The sequence below is a fragment of the Falco punctatus genome, assembly GCF_963210335.1.
Source record: "Falco punctatus genome assembly, chromosome: 8".
In the NCBI taxonomy this organism is placed as follows: Eukaryota; Metazoa; Chordata; class Aves; order Falconiformes; family Falconidae; genus Falco; species Falco punctatus.
In genome coordinates, this window is record NC_137588.1 from 40898072 (window position 1) to 40923402 (window position 25331).

Below are 25331 nucleotides of genomic sequence, written 5' to 3' on the forward strand. Positions count from 1 at the left end.
TTTAATCTATAGATTGACTGGAGTTTTGGTATGTGTTTAATTGTAGGCATTTTGTTTCTAGTTCTGCTGTAGGGCTTTTCCTCTCCTTTCCAAACAACATCTTAACTATCCTGTTCTGTTTACAGAGCCCTCGCTTTTCTTTACTCCACTATAGTAGGCTGTACGGTGGGGGTATTTTGCCTCGACAAACAAGACGACAGTTCCTGCAGCCCTTTGTGGTTTTCCTGAGGCTAATGACTTTGTGACTCACTTTTCCTTCCCCGATAGTCCATTTTCCTTTACTATCTCCAGCTCCTTTGTAGAGAATAACAGAAATGTTTCTTATTTCCTTATTGCAGTAATTAAGATTTTTTTTGAAGCAGGATCATCAGACAGTGCAGCCTTCCAGGTGACTGATGATCCTGAAGTGGACTCGGCATCGTGCTCGCAGCTGGTCAGCCTTCCACTCAGTTCCCAGTACCATACAGGAAGAACGACTGAGACCTTCCAAATAGCGTGTCCTGCTAGAAATTCACATCGTGTTTGAAGCTCTGAAGGCTACAGAAAACTAAATGCTCTTTATACAGGATTGTCATCTTGACAGGCTTCCTGGATTTGACTTGAGAAATGGTTTCAAATCTCACTTCCCTATTTATTCTACTTCTAGGTTTTGCAATATTCAGACTTACTTTTAGAAGGATGGAGAATAACCGTTAAAAATTACAGCTTGTCTTCACAGTAAATTGCTACTTGGGGAAGAAGAGAAAAGGAAAGACACATGTAACAGAGAGGAAATGTTTCCAGACCCAATCTAAGTTGGCAATGTAAGTTGGGTTAGCTTTTAAGATCCACGTGTTTACACTTGAACAAAAAGGCATGTGGAAGATGATTGGTTTTCTTATCATCTAACCAGCTAATTATGTGGAACACATTAGATATGGGCAATTGCTGTCTGTGAGCCAAAGCAACCCTGGGTTGGTTTGATCTCCCAGGAAAGCCATCCTGACCAGTTGACGTGGATGCAGTGGTATGTTGGCATGTGGGGCTCCACTGTGGAATAGTGTGTAACCAGGAAGCACCGTGAAGCAGGCAGCCGCTCGGAGCGGGATTTCTGGGGGGAAGGAACAGGCAGCTTTTGGGTGAGGGCAGTGGTGAAGGCAGGGCATGCGAGGTGGTGGGGAGCAGATCTGTAATGAGGGCTGTTGTGTGTCCCAGCTTGTCCTCCTGGAACTGCGTTGCCTGGAGTTTTTCACCCTGGGGAGCCTGTTGCTTTTCTTTAACAGAGCTCACATTATAGATATGCTGTTACATACATTGCTCTAGCCCACACAGAAATAAAGCAGCCGTACAGCTATTTGCAGAGTGCCTAAATGCATTTAATGGCAGCATTTCTCTTGTAGGCCAGTGATGATGTGAGAGAATAGTACATGTATGAAATGGGAATACATGTGGATAATTTTCTTTACAAAACTTTACTTAAATGGCCAGAAGGAGAATGTAAAGATGCGCTTCTAGAGAACGTAACACTGATTTCATTCCTATTTGGTAAGAAAGCCATTGGCTGAGAATAGGAGTTTGAAGCAGGCTGCAATTCTTACTCGCATGTTATTTTGTCCTTTTAAAAGCACCTAGCTCACAAAGTACTTGTGTGCCTTGGCCTGCTAGTGAACACGGAGCTCTCTCAGAGGAGTGGCTTCAGAACACTTTCAGGTAACTTCTGCTGACTGAGGGTAGTTGCGTCTTTGCTGACTGTGTTAAGGCAAGACCTAGGAACACCAGCGCCCTGCTTGTAGAAACCCAGCAGCAATGGCTGAAACTAGGAGATGTGAAGTTCTCGCTTATCCCTAAACTGGTTTTGATGCTGATTTTGCAGTGGGAAGGTCAAAGATTGGCTGTGAAGGAAACTGTAAATGTCTGTCAAGGTTTAGAATGAGAATTATCTAAAATATATTTTACAGCCTTTTTTTTTTTTTTTTTTTTTTTAAATAGATGACTGAATGAAGGCCAGGAAGTTCCAGAGGAGGACAACATCTCCTGACCAAGGACACGGATCTTGTTAACAAGAAGCTGGCAAGATAAAGAGGGGCTCTGGTGTCCTCAGATGATGCATGGCCATAAAAAGAATAAAAAAAGAGTAGGGGTATTCCTCCCCAAACGACCACCAAAGACTCTCTTGAGACCCCTGCACAGGCATAAAAGACTTTTGCTGGCTCAGCACAATTCCTGCACAGGCACAGAAAACCTGATGAGCTCAGCATAGTGAATATGTATTAGGTAGGCAGAATAATTGTATTAGTTAAGTGGAGCTTTGTAACTCTCGTGTAAATATTTGATGAGGGATCCTAGTAGGTGTGCTTGATTGGTGGGAATAGAGCACTGAGCACCCTGCACAGAATAAAACATCATCTTCTCTCTAAACAGAGTGTGTTTTGAGAGTTCTCTTTCCAACAGGCAACAGTTTGATGTGTGCCATCCTGCTGCAGTGACTGTCAGTACCCAAAATGCCAGTCCCTAATGTGAGAATGTTTGTTTCCAAAGTGCCTTTCTGTTATACCAGAGGAAAAGGGAGTTTCGGGTTAAGTTCCCTGTTTTCCCAGTGACTTACTTGTTTCTGAGTCACCTGGTGTATCTTAAAATGCAATCTGTGTGTCGGTTGGATTTTTTTGTAATGGCGTCATTTAAAACAAAAAATGAAGAGTGCCCATGCAAGTCGCATTTTGCTATAAATTTAACCCCATTTAATCACAGTCAGTATTGTTGCCAGGTAGTTTAAAGGAGAAGAAAAAAAAAAAAAAAAAAGCAATGGAAATAAGACTAAAATCTGAAAACTAAAAGGGAGTAACGGTGAAGCACCTGAACTGCTTCCTGAACTTGCGCAGTGTCCACCACTTAGTGGCTTTGTCCATTCTTTTCTCTGAGTATCAGCATCATCTTCCTATTCGTGCTTCATACGTAGTGGTGTTGAAAGTGCTGGTTCCTCTACGAGATGTGAAAATCACCTAGTGAGCCCGGAGACCCTACGCAGTCTCGGGGTAAGTGGATGTGCAGGCGTGAAGAAACACAACGGCCCAAAATCTGTGCAGGAGATTAGATGTCTGGAGCCCTGTCGGTGTGCCAGAACAGCCTTTCCCCTGTACCACAGTTATGTTGTGGGTTGGTTGGTGTTTGGTTTTCTTTTTTTTCGTCTTTTCTCTAAAGTTACAATTGTTTCTGTGACTAAGGATGGGAAAATCTGTTTAGGCCAATCTGGCTTCAGTCCATTACGTGCTGATTTAACTCTTAACACAAATGTAATTCCACAGGGAGGTTAATACAGAAAGATCAATTGGAGAGCAAGGAGCAAGTGAAGGAGGGAGGAATTAAGGCCATGCTATAGCAGGTAACAGGCAATTTTTAACAGAACAGATATATCAACCTAAATCTTTTTGTCTGACAGCAGGGAGCACACCAGCGCTGCCTCAGAGTTCTGACAGGTAATGTGAAAAGACAGACCACAGCACCATATGTGTCATACCATATATTCTGGCAAGATAGTATTGCCTATTCAGGAATGCCTGTAAAAAAACAACAAATGAAACAAACCCCCACCAAAACTAGTGTGGTGCCTGTCAGCAGTTGAACTCTCCTATGGACAGCAGAAAGAAGTGAATGGGGCAGAAGATGATCAGCTGACCAAGGCTAGGCATAATTAATAGTTGCACTTTCAAAATCTCAGTAGCAGTTTGGTCCGATTTTTTGACGGACTGCAAAGCCCTGCTTCAGCAAGCTGCGATGCAGCCCCACGCCGCCTGACTTCAGGCCCTGGGGACAGGCTGGTGGCAGCTAGCTGTGAATTGATGGCAGCCTGGTGCTTGCTTTCCCACCCTCACTGCTAATGCTTCACTGACTCCTGAATTAATGTTATTTCACTGAACCCTGCCCTGGGGATAAAAGTGATGCTTAAAATAACATCTCATCCCCCATCTTCCTGATGATGATCTGACTAGACTAGTCATCGGGGTTTTAAATCAACAGCTGTGTAAGTGACACCAGAAGATGGCATCATCTGCCTGTAATGCGGTTTTAACTCTTTCTGGATCTTCACGCGTAAAGGTGGTGGGGGTTTGACAATGGGCGTGTTGTCCCTCACAATGACACTCGGTGTGGAGGCTTTGTGGTTTGGGATTGTGTGTCTTTTTTTAATGGGTTTGGGCTTTTTTCATTCAGTTGGTTGGGATTTTTAGGATTGCTTTAGAAAATCCTATACTTAAGACAATTTCCCCCCCCCCCCCCCCAACTTACAGTTCTTTAATTTGAGTTGTTTATTGAGTAACTCAAATGAAAGTCTGCAACTTGGAAAAATATTTTGAGTGTTGAAGCGGCTAAAACATTTTACAGTTTTATACAAAGTGGTAAAAATTGATTTTATTTATTTTTAGCTAATTCATTTTTTTATAGGTGAGTTAACACAATTTATATGCCTATGCATCATGTGAATAATTCATATGAAGATTATGTGTGTGCTTAACATGCTTTATGTATATACTTTAAAGTGAGCATATATTGAAGTGTTTTGCAAATTGGAAACAATGGCTGCTCTTAAACTCCCTGCTAGTGTAGTCCAAGCGCTTTCTGACAGTATCTCTGAACTTGCAGTACTCTATTTCCAAATATCTGACCTTTCTGTGGAAGTGTGAGAAAGAGGAACCCTGTGCCCCCTAATCACCAAAGAGATCATTACCTGTCTGATCAAAGGAGGTGTGGCTTTGGGGATAATCATTTTGGGTGACTGAGAGGGTCAGTTATGCAGATCCTATACGCTTTGCTATTGAATTTTTCCTTTGCCTGGACAAATGGTCTCACAGCTTGGTCTCTCCTAACTATAAACATGTCTCCTTGCCTTTGGTGATGCAAGCAAGGATACACAGATTAGACTGTCTCTGTATCTCGGTTCCTGCTAGCTGCCTTCTCAGCTCATTTTGCTGCTTGTTCTTCAGTCTTTGACTTCTATTTAATTTTTTTCCTGTTAAACACATTATGTTCTGGCTTTGTAAACATTTTCCCTGATGGTGTCTTCAGGACACTATCCTCGCTATTTAAAACTGCTTTTTATTATGGGGATCCCAACCCTTTTGGTACTTCCTGGAAGAAATTCTTTACCACCTCTTTACCCATAGACATATCTCAACACTGATGAAATAAGCATATCATCAAATTTTATCTCGATGGCCATTGATGAGATGCCAAGATCAATGGGATCTACATTAAAGTCGCCCTCCCTGCTGGTAGGTTAGGTCCCTAGCCAGCACCGGTGTGTGTTTCTGTAACAGCAGAAATTTAACCTTGTTCTTCTGCTGAAGCTCCTTCCCAACTCTAAAGCTCATTCCTGGAGCCCAGAAGCAATGACATGAAGCAATGTTCTTTTGGCTCTGTGGATCAGAAATCTGCTTTTCACTTCTGAAATGCCCAGGTGTCTGTTCCGTTATTTCTGTGGGGCCACCTCTACCAGAAATCACAATCTGCTGTTGTTCAGACCCTCTACCACATGCCTGCTGCTTGGTTTTCCTGCAGCCTGAACAGCTTGGCAATATTGACAGCTCATCCACAGAGAAATGAAATTTTGTTGTTCTCTTCTGGCTGTCCCCCCTTCACCCCACTCTTCGAGGAGGGGAATTGTTAATTCCTTTTGGAGACCTCTGACATCTTGGGCTGTTTAGTGAACTGTCGCAGCTGAGAATTTTTTCAGGAAAAATCAGAGCTCACTGTCGAATTGTGTCTAATCTGCCAGGATGTTCTAAATAGTGGACTTAGTATCTAGCGGGAGAACTTGCTGGAAAAGTAGGAAAATAAGGTGACATCAAGGTTCTCTTCTTTTAGTTTTGTGGTACTGGTAGCAAGAAAATTGTCTTGAGTTCTGGTGTACCATCGCTCAATCAACCCATGTGAACTATGCCTATAGTGGCGTTTCTTGTAAGGGCACAATCTGGAAAAGGTATGGTTTCAGAACTGAAAGAAAATAATGATAATGCTTAAGACTATAGCAGTGGAGTATGACTACTTTTTCTGTATCTTGATCGTTCATGTTTTATGTGGAGCGGGTTCCCAATAAACAGTAAATCATGCCTTCCATCAGGCATCCAGAACAGCCTGGAAGAAGTTCACAAGCTCAAGGAAGTTCCGATCACTTGAATCTGGCTGAAAACTAATGTCCTGCTAGGCTGCTTAACCCAGGAATTTGGTAATAAGTAGTAAAAATAGCAGCTTTGTGACAATACGGTATTGTCTGCGATACAGACAATGTAATACTGTGACAAAACCGCTAAGAAAAGGTGGCTCTTCAGTGCATTCTTACTGATTGTAGATTATACCTGTTCTAACAGGAAAACGGAGGTTTGCCAGTCTTGCTCCAAAATCAGCTTCTTGATAATGGAGAAAAATAAGGATTAATTCATCGAAAGGGTTGTCTTTTATGACTAAGCCCCTACTTGTCATGACTAACAAATTTGCTATTCAGGGTAAAAGCTTGAAACATAAAGAGAAATAAAAGGGCTATATAACTGGTAATCCACGGGAATAAATCACATTATATAATAATGTCTTATCATGTGCTGCACATTGCTAACTCTCCCTGATGTAATTGCTTTTAAGAAGGGCATGAGAGCTTTTGAAACTGGCTTGCTCTTCTCACATCCACAGCAGGACAACCACGGTGGTTAGGAGAAAGGGAAATCTCTGTAGAAATGTTGATGGACTTGCCACTGCCATCTTGACTGTATGATTGAGGCTGATTTAATGAATCTGGCACTCTGGAGGAAACCAGTTTCAGAAGCTGCTGCTTGTGGTTGCTCAAGTCCAGGGAATGTCTACAACTTTCCAGAAGGCACCAACAGTTGTCGCATTCATCTTTAAGTGGTCTAGCAGGGAGAAAATGACAGAGGAGGAGATTACGTGTGTTGCATTACATTATCTCAAGTAACATGAATGTGGCAAAAGGAACTAGCCTTGGCCCGGGTTGGGGGCAGGAGGGTAAGCTGCAGGTGTGTTTAGCAGGTCTGGAAGGAATGTTGCCAGGAAGTGCAGGCGAAGGAGGAGGGGGCCAGCACCCCCCATGTGTAGGAGCAGCTACAGCCACTTTCTCCCAGATGCTGATTCACCGACCGCATCGTGACAAACTTCTTGTAAAATTAACAAGGTCAGAGCATCGCTCGGAGGTACTATCGCTTCTGCTTCTCCTCACTGGAACTGAGTGTTGCATGCAGTGGGGGACTATCCCAATGATGAATACCCTTTACCCTGGTTACAGACGGTTTGTCAGGGGCCGCCGGGGCTCTCTCCTTGTTCCCGCCTTGTTTTTCCCCTCAGGGAGCGGCGGGCGGGCGGAGCCGCTGGGAACGAAATACCGAAATACCTGCCCTGAGGCCCGAGGGCACACGCCGCTCCCCGTCCGAGGCCGAGCGTTAATCGCTGTAACCTCCCGTAGAGCCGGGAGTCCCCCGCTCCCGCTGAGGGGAGCCCGGGGCGCCGTTAGAGCCGCTGGCGGCCGCCCCTGCGCGCGAACTACGGCTCCCGGCAGCCCCCGCGCGGCCCGGCCCGGGCGCTGGGGGGGGAGGGGCAGCCCGCCGCCCCTCCCCGCGCAGCCGCGCCTGGCCGGGGGCCACCGGGGCTGAGCGGCCGCTGCCGGCACCGAGCGGCTGCCGCCCCTCCCCCCGCCCCGCCCCGGCCGGCGGCAGCAGGGCGTCTGCGGCACCTGCCCGGCGGAGCGCCCGCTCCCTGCGGCCGGTGCCCGCCGCCATGGCGGATCCCGCCGAGTGCAGCATTAAGGTGATGTGCCGGTTCCGGCCCCTCAACGAGGCGGAGATTCTCCGGGGGGACAAATTCATCCCCAAATTCAAGGGCGAGGAGACGGTTGTCATCGGGGTGAGTCTGCCGCAGCCCATTCTCCCGCCTGCGCGGTGCCGCGGCGGGGCGAGCATCCTCCCCCCCCCGCCTCCCCGTTACCGGGACGAGCATCCTCCCGCCCTACCGGCTACCGGAGCGAGCATCCGTCCCCCCCTCACCGTTACCGGGACGAGCATCTTTCCGCCCCACCCGCTACCGGGGCAAGCATCCGTTCCCCACCCCACCCACCGTTAGCGGGGTGAGCGTCCCTCTCCCCCTCACCGTTACCGGGACGAGCATCCTCCCGCCCTACCCGCTGCCGGGGAGAGCATCCGTTCCCCCCCCCCCACCGTTACTGGGGCGAGCATCCTTCCGCCCCACCCGCTACGGCGAGCATTCGTCGCCCCCTCACCGTTACCGGGACGAGCACCCTCCCGCCCTACCCGTTACCGGCGCGAGCATCCGTCCCCCCCTGACGGTTACTGGGGTACTGGGGCGAGCATCCCTCTCCTCCCCCCCCGTTACCGGGGCGAGCATCCCTCCCCGCGGCCCCGCTGCCGGGCCCCGCGGCCATTGTTCCCGCTGCGGCGGAGCGAGGGAGGGGCGGCGGGGCTGCCCCCCCATAGCGGGGGTGTGGGGGTGGGGGCTGCTCCCCACCGCGGGGGTCCGGCCGGGCCGGGAGGGGTGGGGGCGCGGGGGCGGCCGCGCTGCCGGCGCTGATGTCATGCCGGTGACTGGGCATGCTCGGCGCTCCGCGGGGGCGGCCGGCCGCGCTCCGCCGCGCCCCTGCGGCAGCGCCGGAGAAAGTTTCACCGGTGCGCGGGGGGCTGAGGCGGGGGATGGGGGGCTGAAGGGGGTCCCCGAGGAGGGTCCCCTCCCGCCGGGGCTGCGGGAGCGCTCCGCGGCCGCGCAGCATCCCCCGCCCAGCGAGACAAAGCCGGGCCGGCACCGGAGCGCGCCCGTCCCGGCGGCGTGAGCGGGGCACAGCCCCAGCATCCTTCCGTCATACGGCCCGCGCCAGGGGAAGCATTTTCCCTCTCATTAAAAAAAAAATAAATAAAAAAATAAAATTAAAACATCAAATGACAACGCGCTTGCAGCAACAGCGGAGCTCTGTGTTTCCACCCCCCGCCGCCCCGGCCTCGCAAGGAGCAGGCTGCTGGCCATGGCAAAGGCTTTGCAATGAGCCAGGCGTGGGGCTGGGGGCCCGCTGTGGGGTGGGATGGGGCTGCTGGCCATGGCAAAGGCTTTGCAATGAGCCAGGTGTGGGGCTGGGGGCGCGCTGTGGGGCAGGATGGGGCCCCTTTGCCCGGCGTCGAGCGTGGCGCAGCCCCTGTGCCAGCCTGGCCTGCGAAGGGGCCACCCCCGGCTCTTGGGCCTGGGGCTGGAGCTTCCCCGGGGGGGTCCCTGCCGGCTGGGCTGGCCTGCGGGGCTCTGCTGGGTTTGGTGGGCCCATGCAGGCAACAGCAGGCGCTTGGACTTCGGTTGTGGTTTTGGGTTGCTGTCTGACCAGCCCGTGCCTTCAGTGCTTCATTTTACACATCAGTCTGCTGTGCTTACAGCCATAGGGTGATCCACACTGTACTTATGATAGAGATCTTGGTAACACAAAGGATGAGCTGTTACTGGTCTGATTTGTTAGGATATCAAAACCTTGAGTTTCTAATAAACTTTTTTCATGAAAGTTGCAAAACAGTTATGGATAAGTGAAGAAAAAACTAATTCTGGACATAAACAGCTAATTTGTTTTTCTTAATTTGTTCTTATTACCTGTCTTCTGTGTAGCCAAACTAATTTTCTTTTTTTGAGGGTTAAAGTCAGAACACCCACAACAGTCTGTTAACAATAGAATAACCAAACTGGTTATCAGCCATCATCAGCAGTGGAGGGTTGTCTTTGGTCAACAAATATTTGGAGCAAAAGCGTAACTGTAGCACAGTCATTTGGAAGTTTAAGGAACAAATGTCAGCAAATTTCTCCCCCCTGCCCCCCCCCCAACAAAGACATTCTCAGACATACTAGATATGATTAAATACGTAGATTAAAGAAGTAGAAGTAGATTAAAGTATATCCCATGTAAATCCCTTAACAATGCTATCTTTCAATTAAGAGAAGTGGAATATAGAATCCTTTTTCCCACCTAAGTGAATGTGCAATTATGTAATGCATCTTTGTCTATAAAGTATCTGTTGTCTGGGAAAACTATGTAAAACTAAGTAACTATGATGCTTTGAAAAAGGTATTTATATCCTGCAGGCAGGAGGTAATTCCTTTGCTAAATGTAGAAAGGAAAAATAACAGCAGCTTTCAATGTCCTGCCATGGAAGTGTAAAAAAGCAGAAATGAGAAAAGTGCATGTATTTGTTTACATAAATATATATAAATATTTATTTTTATGTGTATATACTCATTCCTGCAGGATCATTTTTGGGGGTTGTTTGCCATCTTGAAAATCTAGTCAGAAGCTTGGAGTATTCCTTTCCCTCCACAGGGCAACATAAAGGTCTTTTTCGGTGCACATTTTAGTCATCTTAATTAGTGCGATATGTCCTCCAGTACAGCTGCTTCCCCCCAAAGAGAAACCGTCCGGCTGGGGTTCCGTGGGGGTGCTTGTAGTTTTGTAGGTGTAAGTGAACATGGAAATCTTCCCATGTTCTTTGTCCTCTTCATTCGCAGTACCGAGCTCCTTGAGCTTTGATGGAACTTGATCTACAGTGGATACCACTGCAGTACCTTAGTAGAAATGGTACCAGTTGTTATTCTTCACTGGTTTACAGTGGCTGCTTAGCTCCAACCAACAAAGCCTTGCAGGGGCGAGGAATCCCGGTTCTGGTGGAAGGCATTACCAGAGTACACTTCCTTCTGGAAAAGCAACATGTTTGTCTTCAGAAGCTCTTAGAAACATTATATAAAGCAAAACCAAACCAGAACCAAATGCTTTTTAAAATTTGTTTTACTGTAGCATTTGAAAAACACTGCAATGCAGCTTTTGTTTTTGTTCCATAAAATATTGGAAAGAAATGAGTTTTGTTAAAATTAAAAAAAAAAAAAACAAGCAAAACCACCACCCCTCCTCCAGAGGAATTCTGCCATCATGTAAAAAAAAAAAAAGTATAAAGGATTTAAAGGACATCTATTTTTTCTGACTAGTAAGTCTGAATAAATTTACTCCTCCTTCGCAACAAACAGTTGTGGGGAAAATGCTTTCTTTCTGAATTTCCCACCATCACCTCCTGTTATGCTTACCTAGGGCCTTGAGCAGATTTTTTAATGAAAAATAAAGATCATGACTTGATGAGATGTCTTGAAAACCAACAGCGATGAAGGAAGCCTAACAACTTAGGCTTGACTTTCCCCAGGATATGTTTCAAGCCATGAATAAAGCCGTATCTTGGGGATGCCTGTGGCTGTGTGGTTCAGAGCCCTTTGTCAGGGAAGCCCTAGGGCAATACGCTCACTCTGTTCAAACCAGCTAAACCCTTCGGGGTTGGGATTTGACCCAGTGTCTTATATTCCAGCCTCTTCCATCCATCTTCATGCGCTTTGCACATGCAGCGCAGCGGAGTATGGAAGATTAAAATGTCTTACTAAAATTTTCCTGAGGTTAAACCAGAGAAAACCGACTGTATTTTGATTCTACTTTAAAGTTTAAACTATAAAAGCCTTTTAGATGTATCTCATCTTTAACCATGGCAGGAAAAGGCAACGGTGGTAAATCCATTGCGTTCTTTTGCGGTTAGCTACCCAACAGTCTCAACAGACTGCAGTTCCATTTTACGTTTCTGCCCTTCTGCAACCTCAAGGTGACTCTCTGATTGATTGTGTTGGCTGACATACCTAAAAATGTATTTTTCTAGATGCCTTGCTTCTTACAGTCTTGTTGGAGAGCGTGGAGCTGTTTGCTGTAGCAAACAACTGGGGCGGTCTTCTGGCATGTGCTTTCTTTCTGTTTCTCCCTGTTGTTCCGAGTGCTTTTATTCCTGAGCATCTGCAAAGGAAGGATGCAGGGAGGCTCAGCACCTGGCGAGATGCTCCCTGTGGGGATGCTTTTCTGGCTGAGGTTTATGGGGGAGAGTGTTTCCAGCCTTTTCCCCTTACCCCCTGTTGTAAATTATTTAGGAATTTAGTTGTGAAGGAGACCGTATTTGGTCTGGAGCGACTGCTTGCCTTTTAGTGCAAGGCTCATCAGAAACTGATTTTTCAGGCAAATATCTCCTGTTTAGAAGGAGGAACATCTAAACCAAATCTTTCTAGCCAGCTCGGAAACCTCATGTTAATATTACCAGAAAGGGTATAAAAGACTCTTCATTCTGGTTGTCAGCTGCTTTTGGAGCTGCAGCGTGCGAGCGCGTGTAAAGCCCAGCTTAGCAGGAGCTGCTGAGCGCTGCAGTTCTGTGCTGCGCGCTCGGTGTCAGGCGGGCAGCTCAGAGCCTTCCCCGCCAGCTCTGCACTCGGCTGCCCACCACAAAACCAGCAGAGAGCTGCAGGGGCAACAGCGGGGTCCCTGCAGGGCACGCGTCACTCACCCGGGGGAAAATTCATCACTTGTTTCATCTGAGAAACGTTACACGTAATGAACTGTTGTGCCTAAAAACAAACCCCAAATCACCACCTGGTACTCTGCTGCTGTGCAGTGGTCACCGCTGTTTTGCAGTGTCATATTCCATGAAATGGAGAAAAGCAAAAATTGATGGCTTGATTCTTTTGCAGTGGGTGGGGTGGAATATGAGCAGGGTGGTGGTTGTTTTTTTGTTGATACTTTCTGCTAAAAGTACTGTTTGGAATGCCTTGTGGAGAGATTCTCACTTATTTCCATCCCTAGAATATTTTGATACACTTTCCCTTTTATTTCATGTATGCCAGTGAAGTCAGCAGAATTTGTACTAATGAAAAGAAGACATGTTCTTAAAGTCCATCCTGCACAGAGGTCTTTGTATGCTGTTAAGCAGTTGTCACTCAATGGTTAAGACAGACCTGAAACCTCCCCCTGGGATAGTAGATAGATGACTAGTTAAAAAAAAAAATAATAAAAAATTAACCTACTCTGTGCTGCATGGCTTTTTTCATGGGGTGTGGTACATTGTGCTTCTAACAAAAGCCGAGCATCCATCTCTACTTCAAGTGCACAAATGCTTATGGAGGATTTGTTCGTGATGTATCTATAAATACCTTTTATAAAAAGCTCATGCCAGTTTGATGTAGGGTGTGAAGTGAGATAGGACTTCTGTCTTGGCGTAAAATATGTCAGGGGCTCCGTAGCATGCTATTTTCCTAGTAGAACACGTAATCTGGGAAGCTAATGCTTGCTGTGTCTCCCAGCAACTTTTGTGCGTTTTCCAGCTCTGCTCAACTCTCCTTTTCCAGTGAAGCCTCAGCAAGTTTTGCATGAAGGGTTTTGTGAAGGGCTGTGTGAGACACAAGTAGCTGGCATAGCTAAGCATGACATTTATGTGGAATCGATGTATCTGAAGACTCCAAGAGCTGACAAACCCCTTTGTGGGAGCTGTTTTTTTCAAAAGTGTTGCTAATCTTCCTACACCGTGAGATTTTCCTGTATCCTAGCATAAACTGCGAATGTCTCTAACCTGCTGCATTTTCCTGTTCTGTGGATGAGATGAACCACGATGTGCTGTGCTTGTTCCCCTGGGGCTTTGGGCTATGTTGCTTTCAGGTCAGCCTATTTCCAGAGCAGCAGCAGCACAAAACTGACAGATCTGGCACTTGATTTTTTGGGGGTAATGTCTCTCAGTAGCTTAACCAGTAGATACCGCAAGAAGAAGCCTGTAGATCATTGCATAATACTGCTCATTTGAGAAAGAACAAATACAAAATGATTCCGCTGGGTCCGGATGGCTTTCTGTGCCTTGCAGAAGAAACGATTTAATTTACTGAAGAACTGGGGTGGTAGCCATTCAGGGAGCTACTTGCATGCTTGTTATTTAAAGAGAGTGGTTGTTTTCCTAAGGCATACTGCTGTGCTTCGTACCGATTCTCAGGAGCTTGTGTAGAAGGTTAAAATGATGGGACTGATGAGATGACCAGCACAGTAGGTTTTTTGCTTCTGTTTTTACAGTGTGTTGGCTAAAGAATGAAACTGTTCTAGAAGTAATTATCAAGAAATAAGGTACATTTACGTCTTGACACAGCGATACTCCCATAAAGCACCAAAGCAATTGTAGTGTGCAGTATTACTTACTCTCCCATAATGTAAATCAGTGGAAAAAATACCTGTCTCGATACAGGCTTGCAAAGTCTCTGAGCTGCTCCAAACCCCAAACGTTCTCCTTCTCCATCACCAGCCTTTGTGTCTGTCCAGTCCCATAACCAGGGCTGGGTCAGTATGGGATGGGGAGGCAGCTTTCCTAAGGAAGCCTTGTGGATTTGCGTGGGGATTTGGCTGATGTGGAGCTCTGAAACATGGAGGATCCACACAGGCAGGGTGTGCCGTTGTTCAGAGAGCAGTGAGTGGGCTGTATGAGCAATGCCCTCATGTCTGCCCGAGCCCCATGGCAGGCGATGCTCTGGGGGTTCCCCCAGGCTGCACCACAGGTGTCAGGATGAGTGGCAGCTGATTCGGCTCCCAGGGCTGTTGGCACCAAACCAGTTCTCTTCAGATGCTCCTGAGACAGAGATACTTCCCTTCCAGTTAATGTTCAGCGCAAAATCCTTGGCTTGTTAAATGCTACTTGGCACATTCTTGGGAGATATAAGCATAGTCACTTCTGCAGGGACGGTGTGGTTTGTGGGGGGTGGTGGTGTTCCGTTTGTTTCTTCTCTGAATCCTCTGCTGTTTCCCTTCTGGAAAGGATATTCTTTCAAGTTTGTCTGTAAGTGCTGAACTGGGGGAAAATTATTGAACGTGGATCAATGTGTGCTTCTTGAAGTTGTACTTGTGTGCGCTTTTCTGTTTCCTAAAAATGTAGCAAGAAATAAGGTGTGTAAATAGCTTCTATTTATTGTTGGTGGTGCTAGAAAGATGATTTACTGAAAATACAAATCTTATTTTCTTTACCAAAGCAGTTTCCCTTTCGTGTTTTCTCAGGGCATCCAACACTTTAATCTTTTTCTAATACCATTTTGATATCTTTCTCTAAAAGTATCTTCATCCTGTCAAAAACATGGATTCCTACTTAAAGCTTTGAAACTTAATATATAAATGATGTATTTCAACAAGATGGACTGTCCAACAACTGGGAAACTCTCAATGTTTGTTCTCCTCTGGTAGCTCCTGCAGGGTGCCTTTGGTTTAGACCATTCAGCATCTGGACTCATGTTCCTCATTCCAGCTTGTTGCAGTCTTTGTTCCCTTCCCCTAACTAACTAACTAACTAACTAACTAACTAACTAACACACACTAGGTGCAGTGTTAGTCACTGGTGTTTGGATTCAGTTCTGGAAATGGCTGTTTGGTCTGGTACAGTCAGATTTATTGGTATTTGGGGAAGTCTGGGAGTACTTTTTTCCCCCTGCATCATTGGAGATGTTTTCTCCTGAAGCTGCCTGCCCTAAACAAAGGCTCAATGTGCAGCGAGGAAGCTGTCGGGGAGTAATGTGTACTTATATCTCTCCACATATTGTTTCAGCATTTCAAACTGTGCCAGAAGAATAAAAGCTGTTACAAAAGATAAAATGAAGGATGGGATGCCACTTCTAAGTCTTTCATATTAATATGCTTTTCTCTGTAGTCGTTTTTTGAGGATTGGGGTGGGGAGGGCATGCTGCCGTAAAAACAGGAGGAGAGATTATTTAATCTAGCTCTTCTTGACAGTTTTTAACTAGACTGCTGATGCCCTTGCTATTATTTTTGGTGTCCTTCCTGTTATCATTAAAATGATTCAACTTAGGATGTGTTTTCTTCCAAATTTACTTGTTCTGAAATGCCTGGTGTGTCTCCAGGTGCTGACATACGTTCCTAACTCTGTAAGCGGTGTATCACAGCGAGCTGCAGAGCTGCAACACCTGCAGGTCTCAAACCTGTGTTTTCTTAAAGGTTGGCTTTTCCCTCCGCTAAGGGCAATGGGAAATAGCTGGTGTTGTCAGTATTTGTCAGTTTGCTTGTTTGAAGATTTCAGTGTGCATAAACTGAGCCATGTTGTTTATCAGTAATACCGTATGCATAGGGAAAAAAGAGTTGTGGATGTGTTGAAAAGGGGCCAGTGGCATCAAAGGAACAAATGAACGGGGTGATCTGTTTTCTGGTTGGAAAAGGATGGCACAAAATCCAGTTTCCACTTGTTAGCTTCCATGGCTGGGGACAGGCTGGTTGCCGATGCATTTCTTGTTAAATTCTGGCTGGTTTGGCTGAATACAAAAGTGCTTTTGGAATTGGCAGGAATGTTTTCGTTAAAGATCTCTACTATGCCAGGAGATGTATTTGTGGTTTGGTTTTTGTTGTTTGGGTTTCTTTTTTTTTTGTTTTTGGTGGGTTTTTTTTTGTCATAACACAGGCAACAGTCCTGTGCAGAGGATGTTTTTGTGTCTTTTTTTGTTGGGTCCCTTTGAGCTTGACATGTTTTGTCTTAATGTAGCCCAACAAGACCTAACACAATTACCCACCAACTACTTTGAGACTCTTTACCTTCCTTCTTTTGTTTGCTTTGGTGTTGCTGCAGCCCTTTAAAACTCAGAGGTCATGCCAAGTTAAGACTTATTCTGAAAAGTTATTTACTGGAATACTCAGATGACTTAAAAACCCCTGTAGCTGTGTGGGAACGAGCCTGGGTTCAGGGTCTGCTTGCGGTTCTCTGTACTGTTGAGAACCAGGGTGCTGCAGGGTGAGGCAGCGGGGCTTTGCTGTGGCCAGAGAAAGGAAGGGACATTGGGTCCAAGTTATTTGAGACAACAGCCTGGCTGTGCAATACGGGGTAATCTGGGCTTCAGCTGACGCTGCAGGCGTAGAAGCTGAAAAGTGATTTAGAGTTGCTCGGTAATTGCTTGACACTTTTGACTTGACTGTGGTTTTGCCAAGGTTTGTTTTTGCAGCTCCACTGGAAGATACACGTTGGATAATGGTGCTTGTCTGCATGATGGCTTTGTGAGCTGGGAAAATACCTTTATTCAATTTTATTGGATTTTGGAGTGTGAAAATATTGCATGCTTAAAAAACAAAACAAAACAACATCAAAAAAAGCTTTACCTCAAAATATCCAAAATGGGATCCTTCAGAATCTTAAAGATGTGGAGTCACAGGCTTGGTATATCTGATGGATTTCTGGTTTTACTCATCTACTGGAAAGAGACAAGTTGTTTCTATATATTTATGGCCTCTCTGGTTCTTGACTTTTTATGGGATGTCCTGGAAATGCATGTGATTGTTATCAGGTTCCCATTATAATATCAATAATTGGTCCCACGACAGCTTCAGAAAATGCATATTTTCAAATTAGGAGATACAGCCTAAATGAAACCAAGAATGTTGGATTTTTTCCCTGTGAGAAATGAGTATTCAGAGATAAGAACTTAAATATTTAATAGTAGGCCTCTTAGATGTCTTTGCTAAAAGTGATTCGTTTTTTCAGTGCTTCACTCTCTGCTAAAAGAAACCTTACTTCACTACCTAGTTATAATGATGGATGGGAGATGCTCTTGGTTGGTGTAAGAGGCTCTCTTCTGGGACAGAGAGCAGTAGGATTCTTGAAAAACTGTAGTTGTTTTGAAGCTGCTGTTAAACATTTCTGTGGCACGAGGAGGATGCAATACTGAAAAACACATTTCCTTACATCTCAAATGGCCCAAAGGCTTGCAGTAACTTTTGCTGTAGTCCTGAACAAAATCCTGATTTTACTTGGATACTGTTGCTATGACACAGTATTTTCTATTTTCTATTTGATTGTCCTTGTGGCAGCCTCTGAGGTAAAGACAACCTCTTGTTTTGAGGGGTGAAAGCTGATTTTTAAAGCCACATTGGGAATCTACGGGGAAGTTGAGTCTCTGATACACAGGTATCATTCTGACTGCTAAATTATTCTCTCACTTAGCAAAGGATGTGCAGGAGACTGTTATCTGAATTGGGGTAACTGGGTTAGTGAATATTTTTAGCAAAGCTGTTAACAGAAGCTGGATTTTTCTGCAGTTGTAATCTCTTTTCTTGACTCTATAGTTCTCCTGAGTTGCTTGAATCTCTGTATTCAGGCCAACAGTGAGATGTGGGTAACGCCGCAGCTTCTCACAGAGTTTTGAGATTTTATGTCGTTTACTAAGTAATGATGTGTTCCAAAAATCTGCTAAGGAAAGTCATCTGGCTTTTTTTAAACACACTGCTCTGTAGTAGAAATAGCTGAGCAGCTGTACTTGCAGGCTCTAGCGCCTAGCGAGGGATGCACAGAATGAAGTTGGAGAATATATGTATCTATGTATGTGTCTATATGTATATTGGACTAGCTCAGAAGACACAGTGATGCTCTATGAAGAGGTGCTTGCGCTAGTTCAGCTGGAGCAGGCACAGCAAATGTATACGTCTGGCTTTGTTCGCTGGGTACCTGACAGAATTTGCTGATGGCTTGATCAATGCTGTGTGCCCTTTTAAAACACAATGACTTCTTTGACCCTGGGAAGCCATGCTACTCCTAGGTTTTACTGCTGATGCTCTTAGTAGCTGTTTCAGTTACGCTGCAGACTTAATTGTCTGCACCCATACAGCTCAGTCTTCTCCAGCTGCAGCAGTGAACAGCCCAACACTGATTTTTGTCACCATATTAATCATACAAAATGCCACTGCTGAAGACTGACCTGTTAGTCTGATGCTGCTACCCCCACATCATATCCATCCTCTCCTTCTCTCCCCTTTTGTATTACATTTTAGTTTTTTTCCTCTTCCCTTTTATATTACCTGGCTTGGTTCCCTCTTCCCTTTTATATTGCGTTTTGTTTCCTCCTCTTAGAACCTATCTGTATGCTTCTTTATTTTCTTACCACTTTCTGGGTCAGCCATAAATACCCAGTGGAAAACTCTGCTGTCATTTGATAAACACATTGGCTTGATTATTTTTTGCTTTATGGTATCTTTTACAATTTAACTTCAAAGCAGAGTAGTTCAGTGATACAAACAAATCTTAAAGCAAAGTTAATCTTGCTCTATAGAGGCACATGTTTCTTTATATTTGAGAAGAATGTTTACTTATATTGGTAATAGAGGATTTATTCTGTCCATTGCTTGCTTTATGTGCAGCCCAGATTTTCAGAGTATTATAGAAGAACCTTAGCCATAAACTTCAAACAAAACTGTTGCCAGCATAAACGATTTATTTTAATCATACCATATGTGATCACTGAGCTGTGAAGCACTGTGTAAGAGGTCCCTTTTTCTATGGGGGAGGCGAGTAGGACTTTGCTGCTAAGAGCTGAAGGAAAATGGAAGCACCTGAGGTGGTTTCGTACCTGGTGTGTTGTGTGAGCCAGTGCCAGAGCTGGGAAAAAGAATGAGGGATGGAAACCTCTGGTAGTCAGTGCTTGGCTCAGAAAACACCTGATTCACCCGCAGAACTACTCCCCTTAGGGGGAAAAAAAAATGCTGGGATGAGTCACTGCTATCTTTGTCGTCTAATCAAGATGTTTGAGATGGCTGTGAGTACTGCCGGAGTCTGTGCAGGGAGAAGCTCTGCCTTCAGCAGCCCTCCGGGCTGTTCACCCCGGTGGCAGGACGGGCTCCTGGTGGCTTTTGGAAGGCTGCTGTGTGCAGAGCTAGTGGAGAGCCTCCTGGACGTGGTCGCTTTCTTGAAGCCAGCTGAGCCTATGGCCTGTTTTTTAAAATTCACTTTTGCTAGAATGGATCAATATTATATAACTTCATATGGGACTTCTGTTTTTCTTAAAATTAAGTGGATTATCTCCTTGTTACCTTTTATGATACATATGTATACTATTTCAGGAAAGGCAGAGCTGGAGTCTGTACTGAGCTGAGCACATTGCTCTTCTGACTCAATGCAACTCAACCTGTTCACCTTAGAATGTGCATTTGGCCTGTTTTGGGTTCAGACTTTGTACTGGAACTGAGCAAGCCTGGATTTGACTTGCAAGTGACCTTGGGCTCATCGGCTCCTTGGTCCCCTGTTTATACAATGGAAATACTCCTATACAATGGGAAAAAAAGTTTGGTGCTTTAAATTTCAGAGTTTTCTACTTCTTGGTACTGTGGTAGCTGCCAGTACGCACTTCAGTTTCATTTTGAGAAAAGCATTTGGGATTCTTTCTTTAAAATGCAAGAAACCTGAAACAGCTGTAGTCTTGCTGGTGGACGTGGGAATTATGAGCAATTATTCTGTCCTGGAGAGACGGACCTTCTGTCTTTAGGATTTGGAGCCTGTTCATGTGGGTCTGTCCTGCTTTTCTGAAGAGCTATTGGTAAATGTATTTCTACAGCACCGGTGGCTGAACTCTGTGGAGACGGCTGTAGGTGTGCAGGGGCGAGCGCTGGAGCCTCACACTGCTCCTCCAGCTCGCGAACAGCAGCACAACCTCCTGCTGAGGGCCATGCAGGGGCAACAACAGCAGCACAGTCCTGCTGGTCCGGCTCTGATCCCACACTGGGGGGGTCTCGCCATCGTCTAAGTGGAGCATTGCTAATAAAGATGCCTCGTTGCCCTGGATGCAGACAGTAGGCAGGTTCAGCTGCTGCAAAGGGAAGGCAGGCAGCTCCTCTTTGCTGCTGCTGTGCGCCTGGTGTGTCTGGGAAAAGTTACCCCGGCTTTTGAGGGACTGTGTGGGGGAGAAGGGCCAGGTGGAGAGGAGACTGTTCATTCACCACTTATCTCCAAGGCTGAGCTGGTTTGGGTAACAAGAACCGCTTGGTTTTTATGTTTGCTTTTATTATTATTAAAAACTGCCATGTGGAATGGCATGGGTTTTGGAGACGTTGGCATCTAGGAACTGTAAATTGGATAAACATCAAGGATGGGGAAGACAACACCTCTGTGGCTTTGGGACTAAGGGCTCTGGGGGTAGTTTTTGGGAATAGTGCTGAGTAATGAGGGTGGTGGGAGGTTAACGTCTGTCAGCAGAATAGCTGGTGACTTAACAGGGAGAGCAACTGCTTGTCTTAAGCTGATGTAAATAAAAGGTCTTAATGATTGATTGCACCCTCCTTATCCTCCTTATTTTCTGCTAGTTGATAGTCCTGTGTCTTGCAGGTTTTGTTTGTTTCTGCTAGAGAGAAATAGGAGTATGAATCAGGATCTACATATGAGACAGGTGCCGTGTTTGTATGACTACCATTTTGTAGGTCGTGGTCCTTTCTTCATCTTCCTTGCCACGGTGGGTCAAGGAACAGCGCAAGGGCTTTCCCTCCTGTGCGTAAGCATTTAACATGATCGCTTTTTGTGCCTCCAGAACACTGTAAGGGAACAAAGTGTATCAGGCCAGATTGTACCTTGCATTGAAGATTCGGGAAATGCAGAAGGAATATATCAGCATTACTAAATCTGATAATAGAATTACTGTCAGATAATTCCAGCCAGCGTTGCCTGTTTCTGGATAGTTTAGCAAAGTGGGACTGGTCTGCTGATCTTATTGCTGTGCTATAAGGAGAAGTGCTATATATGTAAGCTGTGATACATTTCTAGCTGCAGGGGGGGGGGCAGGAAGGGGTTATGAGCCAGAAAGTTGATTTTTTTCACTTAAAACCTCAAAAATTACCAAAGAAGGTCCAAGCAGTGCTTTTCAAAAAGAAATTCTGCAGCTTTTTGCTCTTGTGAAGTTCACAGGAGGGTATTTTGTGGTGTGTGTGTTTTAACCAGCTCAATAAAACCACTTCTATTCATATTATTTGTATAACACTCTGAGCTGTATTCTGTGTAGTAACACAATCACAACCCCTTTGCCAGCTGTCCAGGCAAGCACAACTTGTCACCACAAATTCCTCGGTATGGGACAAGATGTTCTTGCTACCAAAGGCAAAGCCGATTGGAACCAGTTCCACTTGAATTCTGAATGAGACTTAAACAATTCTAAATTTCTTGATGGTTGACTTAATTTATCATTTATGGATTAATTTATCAGAAATGCAAAAAACAGATTATGAGATACTCTGTTTTCTTCCTGATAACTGGAACAAAAATGGAGGAGGCAGTAATTCTAGTTTGTAAGGGATTGCAATGTTTTTGTAAGGATGATTTTTTTTTTTTATTTCTACTTGTCTAGTTACCTAATGTGATTTTTATGAACTAGAGATGCAAATAAGAATGCCTGTACTGGAATAGCATTGCTGAGTATTACCAAAATAAGCACTGCAGTATCATGATCCTGCTCCCACAAATGGATGGGTTTTACAAATAGCATTGGGGTCTGTGTTTAACAGTTTCCTATTTAAGCTTTCCACGCCCCCACTACATCAGAGACAGAATCTTTTTTTTTTTTTTTTTAATATTACTAAAAACTATCATTTTTGTATGATTACCTTTCCCCAAATGCTTTAGCTTGAGGAAGACTGGATGATTGGTGCTAAAATTGTGAGATTTGGATGTACCAAGTAAAAGTAGGAGTTCTGCTTTCTTTTTTTTTTTTTTTCCCTCCAAATAATGAGATGAGATACCAGTGCTCCAAGCCAAGAAGCAGAAGCTGTAAGGTTGTGGATGGAAGCGAGCAGGTTCAGCTTGATCCAGAGGGTGTGGGACAGGAACGGCTGCTCTTGCAGGCTGGAGCTCAAGGGCTTGTGCTTGGCCAGTGCCCGGTGGCTTGGTTCCTCCCAAAGGAGAGCTCCTTCCCCTCTCCTCCACCTCTGCCCCTCTTAAATTGGGTGAAATGGCGGGGGGAGAGGAAACTGGGCAAATTCAGAGTAGAATCAAGGTAAAAAAAATCAATGGAAGTGTTATCAGAGAGAAAGGAGGTCAGCGATTTTACAGCTGGAATCAAACGCCAATGAAATGCAGCAGTTCCTGTGCATTCCTTCCTGGAAGATGTAACCTTGCTCCGTGTTCTTATTAAATAAGATTTAGTGGGGCCTGGCAGCAGTGGCTGTGCCCCCGGTGCCGCCACGCCAGAACAGCGAGAAATGGCGTATGCGCAGGAGCTCACCAAAATGGCTGCACTCGTGCATGAGGCCTGTGTGCCGTGAGCGCTGTTCGCTGCCCATGTTTGAAGAGGTTTGTTGCCAGGAGCAACTTGTCTGCATTACTCTGTGACAGGGTGATTCCTCTGCCTGCTTCGACATCTGAGCGCCCGTGAAGGCTCTTCCATGCTCGCGCTGTGGCTGTGGTTGTGGTAGCTGAGGTGCAGAGCCCAGTATTTCCAGTATACAACGCAAGTCTAGGCTGCCGGCCATCAGGCTATGAAATGGAAGGTAATGCCGGGGCAGCTGAGCATCAAATATTTCAATAGATAAAACCAGCTAAAGCACTGCACTGTTTGCTGCCCTTTCAGTTCTTGTTTTGAGTATGGTTTTTCAATGGAAAAAGTAGAGGGAAGTACAGAAGTAGCGCAGCTGTCATTCCTCTTAATTCTCTGATGTGTTTTCAGTGCATGTGGTTTTAATTACATTGCATGAGAGGAGGCTGGTGCAGACTAGTGATAACATTTCTATTATATTGTGGGCATTTAAATCCTGCTGCAACATCAGGTCAGTTAACACCGGAGCTCCCAGTGCTGCCGGAATTCAGTATCTGTAGTAGAATGAAGCTGGGTTAATTATCGTTGATAATATACGGCAGTGGGTTGGCTTCAGGGGCGGTGGGTTGGCTGATGTAGATAAGGTGCAGCTGGAGCTGGTTCTGGTAAGAGGGTGGGCAGCCAGTGAAGAGAGAGCAGCCGAGGAAGAGATAGGAGGAAGAAGCGGCAGAGAGAAGAGAGACGGTGAGCATGTGTGCATGCTCTGGATGAGGAAAGACTAGGAGAAGGCAGCAGAGGGACTGCATGAAGAGTATGCTGGTATGTGATGGTAAAAGACCTTGTTGCAGCCAGCTAGTTTGGAGAGTGCTGCGACAAGTGTCTTTGTTAGTAAATGAGGAAGCGAGTCTTAAGTTGTTACTGGTCTCCCAGTGGATCAGGAAGATGCTTGACCAGCAAGGTGGTGAGGGATGTTTCCTGATCTCTGGGAGTACAGTTGCTCCCATTAGATTATGGACACTGGGTTCTTCCTCACTTGCCTGCCTTGGATGCTGTTAGTCTGAGCCTTTGGACACTTTGAGATCTTTCCATTGGTGGAGGCAGAGGGAAATAATCTAAACATACCGATGTTGCTCTTGGTTCTGTGGTTTGCTACCGGTGACAGTGGGAGGAGAGCAAACTTGAGCCTGTTTGGTGAGCTGTGTCCCCACTGTGACGTGCTGCTGCACACATAGCGCTTGGCCTGGCACGGGTCTACATGAAGGGAGGCAGCCCGGGGAGCAGAAACGTGCCCGGCTGTGCTCACTGGCTGCTGGGGTCTGGGCTCCATGCTGTTGCAATTGCTAGGGCAGTTTCAAGACCCTCCAGGAGCTCCTCCCTCAGGATTCAGTCGCACAATAAGTGTGTGGCTCTGGATTAATCCCTGGGAGGCCAAGGGAGTACATAGCCCAGCTGCAAATGTGGCCGTTTATGCTTGTGAAATGCTTTCTCTGCAGAACAAATACTGTACAATGCAGGCAGTGGGGTGCAAGTGTCTCACTTGTTTCTTTTTGCCAATATATATCCAGCCTGACAGGACGCTCCGTGATCAATGGTGTAGCTTGTTCTCTGATCCCCTTCAATCCTTGGTTTCGTGGAGCATGCTGAAAAGAAAGCTGTTCTATGGACCAGTGATGCCCTCTCGTTTCATTTTGACCTCTCCTGACCTGAGATGGATTTGAATCTACGACTGACAGTGCTCAGTATCCCATTACTAATCTCCTGAGCCACCCAGTTGCCCCATAAATCTGTAAGTGATATGTTTTACAAAGTGGAGATTAACACAACACTGCCACAGCAGAAATAAGATGTAGTTACGTCTTGAAGCGGGGTTTGTTCATGCTGCGCTTCTCTTCTGTAGGTGGAGCTGAATGTCAGCATCTTATTTGGGACTTGTGTTTCACCAAAACTGCTTTGTTCATGTTTTGAAATATCCACCTGGCTTTTTTGCTTTTTGTTGGAATATTATAAACACTGATGATAGACAGACCCTGCTCTACACACAACTTATTCCTACAGCCCCCTGCCCGTGATGTGGCCTTGTCTGACTCCTCTTCCATTGCTGCTGTAGGGAGCTACCTGAGGACAGGTTTTACGCTGCTGTTTCCTGGCTATGAAACTTCTATTTTTGTTAAAAGAAAATCATGGTGTTCTTAAATTAAAACCCCAAGTACTTTAAACCCAATTTTGAAGTATTGCATTTTTACAAAATAGGCGATTAATACATTGTTTTCTTTTTGTTCTCAACTGCTACTAAAATCCCAAGACCTTTAGTTAGAGGAGACTCAGGCTTCTATAATTATGGTACTTTTCTTCCTATTTTCTCCTGCAAAGAATATTTTCTTGTATTTTCTTTCTAAACTGTTAGTTTGCACAGTTTTATATGCAAAAGAAATTATCAAATTCTCTAATCCTATTGATAT

At 45.5% G+C, this 25331-nt stretch overlaps 1 protein-coding gene across 1 annotated transcript in view; it reads left to right on the forward strand.

Moving 5' to 3' along the window:
• Window positions 1-7462: 7462 nt before the first annotated feature.
• The window catches only part of KIF5C (kinesin family member 5C), an 83844-nt gene continuing 65975 nt past the window's right edge, over window positions 7463-25331 (forward strand). The window contains exon 1 of the mRNA XM_080400069.1: window positions 7463-7875. Within this exon, the coding sequence (XP_080256195.1) occupies window positions 7750-7875 (126 nt within the window). The 5' untranslated portion in view covers window positions 7463-7749. The remainder of the gene's footprint in view (window positions 7876-25331) is intronic.